General features: G+C 36.6%; 1 protein-coding gene across 1 annotated transcript; it reads left to right on the forward strand.

The window, feature by feature from the left end:
• Positions 1 to 6,310: 6,310 nt before the first annotated feature.
• On the forward strand, positions 6,311 to 8,029 carry LOC145682884 (uncharacterized). Its single transcript, XM_081754249.1, has one exon. It carries the CDS (start codon positions 6,311 to 6,313, stop codon positions 8,027 to 8,029), a length of 1,719 nt encoding a protein of 572 aa, XP_081610375.1.
• The last annotated feature ends 1,248 nt before the right edge of the window (positions 8,030 to 9,277 follow it).

Below are 9,277 nucleotides of genomic sequence, written 5' to 3' on the forward strand. Positions count from 1 at the left end.
TCAAAACTAAATAGACCACTCAAATTTATCCCAGATATAAAATTCTGAGCCAGTTAAAATGGCATTTCTCATTGGTACAAAATTGAATAGGTCACTTAAATTTATTCCTTCCTATATTTAAATAGTACAAGATGATATAAAATATTCAGCTACTTCCTTTTTTCTCGTTTGTATAAAAAGTGGAACGTGAAAATTATTCTTTCGTTCACTTGAGTAGCACGAAAAGTACAGAAATTATGAACTTGTTAAAATGATCATTCTTCGGTTTATTATGATTGATACAAAAATAGAAGATTCAAATTCGTTCTTTTGTTTATTTGAGTAGTACAAAAATATATAAATCCTGAGCTAGTTAAAATGGTCCTTCTTCGCTTTTTCTGGTTAGTATAAATTAATTCCTTCGTTTAATTAAAATGGGCCTTTTTCGCTTTTCATAGGTTAGTACAAATCTATTCCTTCGTTTATTTGAGTAGTACAAAATGATATTCTGAGCTAGTTAATTCTAAGCTAGTTAAAATGGCATTCCTCGTTGGTACAAATTGGAATGGGTGTCTCAAATTTATCTCTTTTTTGTTTAAATCGTACAACATTATATGCCATTTTAACTGGTTGAGAATTTTATATCTTTGGTTTCTTTCTCGTTAGTACAATAGCGAATAAGCCACTCAAGTTTATTCATTCTTCACTTTTTTCTGCTTGCTAGAAAACTGAAAAGGTCACACAAATTTATCCGACGCGCTGTTTGCAAGTTATTAAGGCTTAAATATTTGACCTTCGACCTCGATAGTCAATACTTTTTTAACATATACTAGTTGATGACCTATTAATAGATTTGGAAACAGCACCTCAATATGTTTACACAGTTTCGAGTAACTAGGTTTTAATTATCTTGAGCTTTGGCCTTGATGGTCATTATTTTGGAACTTGTAGTAGTTGACGAAAAATTACTAAATGTGGAAATACCATATCAACATGTCGCTCCGTTTTCGAGTTATTAGGTTTTAAGTATTTTGACCTTTGATCTCGATGGTCATTATTTTTGGAACTTGTGGTAGTTGGTGACCAATTACTAAATGTGGAAACAGCACCTAAAAATTTGGCCCTGTTTTCGAGTTATTAGGTTTTAAGTATTTTGACCTTTGACCTCGATTGTCATTATTTTGGAACTTGTAGTAGTTGATGACAAATTACTAAATGTGGAAACACCATCTCTATATGTGTCTCCGTTTCCGTGTTATTAGGTTTTAAGTATTTTGACCTTTGACCTCGATGGTCAAAACTTTGGGGATATGTGGTCTTTGATGACTTATTACTAAATGTGGCTCCGTTTTTGAGTTTGACCTGTTGTCGATGGTCAGTAGTTTGGGGACATGCTTGTGTCATTTCCGCTATGTTAAATTAGGGGTTGGGAACGAGTGTTTTTATGTAATCAGTGCTATGTTAAATAGTTGTGTGTTCACACCCCCTTTGCTATGTTACATAGGTATTCATTGTCTGCTATGTTTATAGTTAAAAATAGGGGTGAAAACGTGATCATTAAAGGGAATGAATACACCCATGCTATGTTTCGTAATATTATGTATGCTCTGCTCTATGTTAAAATAGGTTTTGGAAAATAAGCCATACTCTTTTACTAGTTCTGCTATATTTAAATAGGGGTGGAACGAATACAACCCCTTTGCTAGGTTACATAGGTATCCATTTTCTGCTATGTTGAAAAAATAGAAGGGGGCTGATAGAAGGGGGCTGATAAATGAATACACCCCTGCTATGTTTCGTAGTTATATGTATTATCTGCTATGTTCTAGTAGGAGTTTCAAAAAAGTGATCATAAAAGAGAACGAATACACCTTTGCTATGTTTCGTAGTCTTATGTATTATCTGCTCTGCTATGTGTTCGTATTCTCTGCTTTAGAAAAATATTCAAATAGGGGTTGAAAAAGTGATCATAAAAGAGAACAAATAAACCCTTCCTATGTTTCGTAGTCTTATGTATTCTCTGCTCTGCTATGTGATCGTAGTCTTATGTAATTTCTGCTATGTTAAAATAGGAGTTGGAGGATAAGCTCATAAAAGAGACCGAGTACAGCCCTAGCATGTGCTCATAAAAGAGAATGAATACATCCCTGCTAGTATTATGTATTATCTGCTATGTTCATATAGGGGTTGAAAAAGTGATCATAAAAGGGAACGAGTCCACCTCTAAAAATGCTCATAAAAGGAAACGAGTACACCCCTGCTATGTTGAATAGTTGTGTGTTCACACCCCCTTTGCTATGCTACATAGGTATTCATTGTCTGCGATTGAAAAAGTGATCATAAAAGGTAACGAATCTTATGTTTTATCTGCTCTGTTATGTGTTCGTATTCTCTGCTATGCTCAAATGGGGGTTGAAAAAGTGATCATAAAACGGAACGAGTCCACCCCTAAGCGAATACGTCCCTTCTATGTTACGTAGTCTTGTGTATTATCTGCTCTACTATGGGTTCGTAGTCTTATGTAATTTCTGCTATGTTAAAATAGGGGTTGGAAAGTATGCTCATTAAGAGAACGAGTACACCCCTTAAAATGTGCTCGTAAAAGGGAATGAATCTTATGTATTATCTGCTCTACTATGTGTATGTGGTCTTAGGTAAATTCTGCTATGTTAAATAGAGGTTGGAAAATATGCTCATAAAAGAGAATGAATAAACTCCTTAAAATGTGCTCATAAAAGAGAATGAATACACCTTTATAATGGAGGTCGTAAATGACCATGGGTGGACGGTGCATGGGTCATAGCGTATCGTGAGACACTGGAATATTGAGTCCTTGCTCTCAGGAGAGCCTGGAAAAAAGGCACTTTTTCAGCTACCGGGGGTCAGGTGCCGCCACCCTACTGTCGTAATTACATAATTATCGGATAAACGATAACTATTGGCCATCTTCTCTTATTTTGGTTTAATGATGATACAGTAAAACACTCTTCTAAGAAATTTTGTTCCAGGTGCGTCTTCAATAGCTTTATCCGCACCACCTAAAGGAGTTACGGTTTCATTCGTCGGATTTACTAAGGCATCTGCTTTTATATCTACTACCGTTATAAATACTAATCTTCTGATTCATTTCAGTGTTACAAGCAAATTTAGGTTTTTCTTCTGTGGAAACTTCTTGAAGCTTATAAGATCCTCGAGCAGTCTTACACTTGACATAACAGGAATTTGGATTTTCTAATGGTTCAATTATGCCTGGAAAAATGAACTTCCCGCAGAATGCTTTGCTATGACCTTTCTTCTTTGTAGTGTCTAATTTACAAACTTCTTCTCCTTCCTTAAAAGCAGGTTATGTGTGTCTCTCTTCGAAGATTTTTGTCGCCGTTTTATGACGTTGATAAATATTTTCTTGCTCACTTTCCCTAATCACTTGTAATTGCTGTAAACGAATGGTATTATCTTTGTATTGACACGGGGTATTTAAAATTGCCTGATGAAGTATCCTAGGTTTAAAATCAAAAGGCATTCAAATGGTGAAATTTGAGACGATAAACTCTTGGTGATGTTAAGTGAAAAGACCATGGTAGTAATAAGTCAATCCATATTTCTAAATGTTTTTCACATAAAGCTGATTTCAATCGTTGTTCTATGTTCCTAATACTAATTTCACAAACGCCATTACTATAGTGCCCATGTAGAACGCCTCTTAGCACCAATCATAGCATATATTTCTTTAAATAGTCCACTAGTGAATGCACTACCTTGGTCTAAGACAATTTTATAGAAAATTACAAAGTTTAAAATTACTTTATGATAAAGAAATGAAGCCAAGTACTTTCAGTAACATCAGGAAGGGAATCTGCAATTATGTATCTGGTACAATTGTCTACTACTACGAATAGATATTTATCATTTAACATTATTGGGGAATAATTCCCACCTACATCTATGTGGACGCGATAGAACGGTAGAACTGAGAATAGGTAAGCAATGTACCATACGGAGAACCAATTTTCGATTGCGATATCTGACAGGTCGTACACTCGCAACATTTCTCATATTTCTTCATGTTTGGAAAATACACTGTTTTTACTAACAACTCATATGATTTAGAATAACAGGAATGAGACGGTGTCAATGTAGACGTATGACAAACATTAAAAACTTTATAACGCAAGGAAGTATTAACTGCAACTAAAAATTTCCTACCTTGAGAAATTTTCTGTTTTCTATACCAAATTTCATCCTTGGCGTTCCATTTTAGGATTTCTATTTTGTTATTGTTCAAACCAAGGAAAAATTATTTTCTTATTGTTCCCAGAAAAACGGATCTTTACGCTGTTCTGTTACCAGATTTAGTTAATCTAAAATAGAAAACGAATTCGTGTTCTGAGTAAACAAAATTTTTGGATCTTCTTCCAAATCCCTAGGTGGGGTAAAAAGACGTGAAGTAGCATTCAATTTCACTGAACCATCTGGAAATGTTACTTACATTTTTCGTTTGCTTCAAATAAATTCAACTGTGACTACACCTTTTCAAAAAAATATGACGTCGCAAAAGAAAATATCTAATGAACGTAAATAATGCAGCAATACTAGTATTTCAAGCTGGTATGGGTGTAATTTTCTCTCACTAGGAGACGTTGCATGACTACAATAACTAATGGATACTAAAATTGTATCCTCAGGTGAATTTTGAGGTTATTTAATCAGCCCAGAAAGCACAACTTTGCTGGCATCAAAATAGAGATAAGGAGGATAATCAGGTTTTTATCATATTAAACAAGGAGCTGAAATCACGGCTTGCTCAATATTACTTAATGCTGTCTCTTGCGGTTGTTTCTAGCGAAAAGGAGCGTCTTTCTTCGACAAAGAAAGTAACGCTTCTTTCAATTGACTGAAATTAGTTAAATATGAACGAACAAAGAAGTCAATCCTATAAAAACTTTTGACTTGTTTCTTTGTTTTGGGATGTTGATACTTGGAAATGTAATTAACTATCCGTTTCAAAATAGTAAAAAAAACAATCGTTATTAAAAGTGTGAACTAAAACATCTAATGAAAAATATCCAAATTTTGTCTTTTCTTTCGTGGGAAAGATTTAAAACAATTTCTTTTTTCTTTGAAGTAACATACTACTTAACTGTACTTCATCAAAACTGTAACTTCACCAAAAATAAACGTCAACATAGGCAAATATTTTATGTTGTGGAAGACTTTCTAATGCGAGTTTCACTAATATATTCATAGAAACAGTACATGTCTAAATAGTACAGCAAAAAATTAAAATGGTTCGGCCGACGCCCGGAATCGAAAAGGCTTTAATAGGTTTTTTTTCAGTGAGCATTTACCTCCACAGTGCTACCTACCGTGTCCCTCGAGTACTGGCTACCGGAGTATTCCCTAAAGAAACAGCTGATAACAATTCAGGTCAGAGCTCATGTCTGCTACAAATGCAAATTGATAGCAGTAAAATAAAACAAGTAATTCGACATGAGTAGCTGCAGTGATTTTGAGACTTAGGTTTAGTTATACTTACTTTTGTACACACATTTATATATATGTATCTGGCAAGTCGACTATTCACGACGATTCGCATGCACATAAACAAAGAAGATAATATCACCTTAGACGAACTCTTATTTATTGAATACACATATGAGTGTACGGAGTAAATAGAAAAATATTAATAACACACAAATTTTTCACTTCACGTAGCACGAATGCTTAAACAGAGGAAATCACGCACACAAATTGAATGAATAAAATCAAGGAAGGTAAAACGCTTAATATCACAAAATAGACATAGGTATGTATATGATATATTAAAACACTAATAACATAGCCTTTTAGTTGTTTTGTAATCACGTACTGAATCGCTATTCGGACTGACAGGAGACTTACACTGCATAGTTGGGGCAATAAGGGTGGAAATTGGGAGGAACACTAACTCCTGACGAAGCTTCGCAACTTAGAGAATGCTGTAGCTAGAAGATAATTATTGGTATAAGCATATAATATTTCCTCCCCGTAAAGGAAAATACTTCGTAGCATTCACTATCTGCAAAAACTACGAAGAAAGAAGGCACGTCTTTTATGCAACTTAACCTTCCTCTTGAGATGCAGAGACAATGGAGTGTCACCTATCTTTACTAGACTGCACTTCCCTCTAAAGTCTGCCAGAATTTCAAGAATCTTAAGGCACACAAGTGTGGCACTTGTAAGAGAACGCATACATTTCCTCCGTCAGCAGCTGGACCGTACGAACCGATAGCTTCTAACAACTCACCTGGAACTAGCCGGCTGTCTCTCACCAATAGATTGGGAATGGATCGACATGTCTTCAAGAGCGTTGGCCGATATCACACGCACCAAAAGGACGACTAAGCAAATTAAGAAATTCAGTCAACTAAAACCATCCACACCAACCGAACACATAATCGAAGCTGAGAAATCGGTTGTAAATCTCACCAATGTACTTTTGGATGAAAACACTACCAGTTTACTAAAGAAAGGGCTAAATTTTGCCATCACACCAAAGAAAATTCCAGCAATAGACATCATTGCCAGAATAGAACAAGCAGTTAGGAATCTTCCCAACCATACAACAGAAAAAATACTTCAGGAAGCCAGCGTGATCCTGAAAAGAGCCGTCATGCCCAGACCAAACATTAGCAAAGCCGAATGGATCTCACTTAAAGCATTAAGAGAAGACGCAAGTATCACTACTCTACTAGCTGACAAAGGAAACATCACTGTAGTGCTTCCCACAGATGTCTATCAAGAGAAGATTTCACAGTTACTGCGAGGTGCAGCATATACCACCTTGTCAGGAGATCCAACATCTGCAGTAGAAAGAAAAACAGCCGCACAACTGAAGAAGTCGGGACTGGACAAAGATACACGCAAACAACTTACACCACATTGCAGCATACAACCGAGGCTATATGGGTTACCAAAAATACATAAAGCAAAGATACCCCTGAGACCAATTGTTCGTGCAACAGGAAGTCCAACCTACTCTTTGGCCAAGTATCTTACAACATTACTCCAACCATACGTGGGCAAGTGTGAACACCATGTGAAAAACTCAACAGATTTTATAAAAAGCCTGAAGACGATGATCTCTTCCGAAGATTTTATGGTTAGTTTCTACGTGGTATCATTGTTTACCAGAGTTCCGATTAAGGATACACTACTGCTTCTTGGAAAACACTTCCGGTCTGAGATATTGGATCTCTTTCAACATGTTCTCACTTCAACCTTCTTCCTATACCGTGGTCAGTACTATGAGCAAACACACGGCGTCGCCATGGGTTCTCCACTCTCACCTGCAGTAGACAATTATTATATGGAGCCCTTTGAACATGAAGCACTGAAGAAAGCACCACTTACGCTCACACATTTCTATAGATATGTTGATGACACATTCACCATCAGGCCACATGGACGCGACTCCTTACAGGAATTCCTGCAGCATCTCAATAAGCAGCATCCGAATATTAAATTCACGATGGAAGTTGAACAAGATGGACGTCTACCATTTCTTGACATCTTGATATACAGACGATCGGATGGCAGCCTAAGCCATACGGTATACAGGAAACCAACACATACAGATTTATATCTGAACGGAAACAGTTTCCATCACCAAGCTCAACGTCTTGGAGTTCTCAACACTTTAGCACATAGAGCATTCTCCATCTCCGACAAGGATTGTTTAATAGAAGCACTTAATCACATTCGCAGTGCCATGCTACGGAATGGATACCTAATGCGAGATATTAATATGGCCCTGAAAAGGACCAGAACGAAGGACACTGACAACAAGGACAAAAGTGCACAAGAAATTGTGAATGAGGAACGCAAAAGCACAATCTGCCTTCCATACACCGGGAACACTTCTGGAAAGCTCAGCAGACTATTTGTCAGGAACAACATCAGGATAATACAAAACCTCCAGCAAAAATTAAAAAACTTAATACGATCAACCAAAGACGACCTGGGCCTCCGAACTCTTGGAGTTTACCACATTCCATGTGAATGTGGTAAATAATATATTGGACAAACAGGACCAACAATTGAAGCCAGATGCAAAGAACACAACAGTTACATCAGGCTAAACCAACCAGAGAAATCCGGACTGGCAGAATATAGCATCAAACAGCAACATAAGATTTTGCACACAGATGCCGAAATAGTAGCAAAATGCTCAAGAGTTTGGGACAGGAGAATAAAAAAGTCGTTGCAATCGCACAAGAAAAAACGAACCTTAACAGAGACAAAAGATTCCAACTGAGTAAAACATGGACACCAATCATATCCCGCCATTTCAAGCACCAATCAGAAGCCGCCATTTCAACCACCAATCAGAAGAGTCCAATCATATATACATGAGTATATATATTGCATACACTCCATTGCACCATCATATTCACCTGAAGATGAGGACGATGTCAGTCCTCGAAACATCAAGATATAACAGTATTTACCTGGCTGCTAGCCCGAGAAGACCTGTTCACAATACGTCGCCAGGAAAGCTTCAATAGATAAAACTATCTAAGTTTGTATATTCCTGCATAATAAAAATATAATACTGGTACATTTAAGAGCTCTAGCAACACATCTTTCAGTTCTGTGAGAACGAAAACTCGAAGACGGCGACTAAACAAACGTTGCAGACTAAACTTGAAGGTTCCTTCCATAACTGATGGATTTTTGACCGTATAGTTCTATGTAAAACAGTTCAGTCGAAAAGAATGCACATTGGCAATCGTGTGTCATTTTGTCTGCGACTCATGCAGGCTATGAGCACTGTTCCCACGATAGGAGCGTTATTGCGTGGGAATACAACATTCAACGTTTATTTGCTCACACTGTAAGAACTTCGTGTCTTAAAAGATTTCCAAACTGTAATAATTGTTGTTGTGAAAAATATATACAAAACAGTCACAGTTGCGAAAACCATGGGTTTGTAACTTCACTTAGGGAAAGAAAGAAGTTTGTTATTTCAAATCATTCTGTTAAGAAGATAAGAGTTGAGTTGAGAAGCAACGAGTTCTTTGTTTTGTTGTCAGAGGCGATAAAAAATTAAGAACACCTGCAGATAAAGAAAGAACTGTCTTTCTCACCAGGTTGGAAGCGTTCAGAGCAAAGCAAGAAAAAAAACTTTTCTTTTCCTTGAATAAAATAATGATTTTGCAAGATAAATAAAAGTTAGAAAGATATACACTGTCTGTCCAAATGTGTAACCTTGTGACCATCCTGACAGTGACAACCTGGCGATCCGTGAGGGACAAACACA

Source organism: Thermobia domestica, chromosome 4 (genome assembly GCF_964235325.1).
Source record: "Thermobia domestica chromosome 4, izTheDome1.hap1.1, whole genome shotgun sequence".
Taxonomy (NCBI): Eukaryota; Metazoa; Arthropoda; class Insecta; order Zygentoma; family Lepismatidae; genus Thermobia; species Thermobia domestica.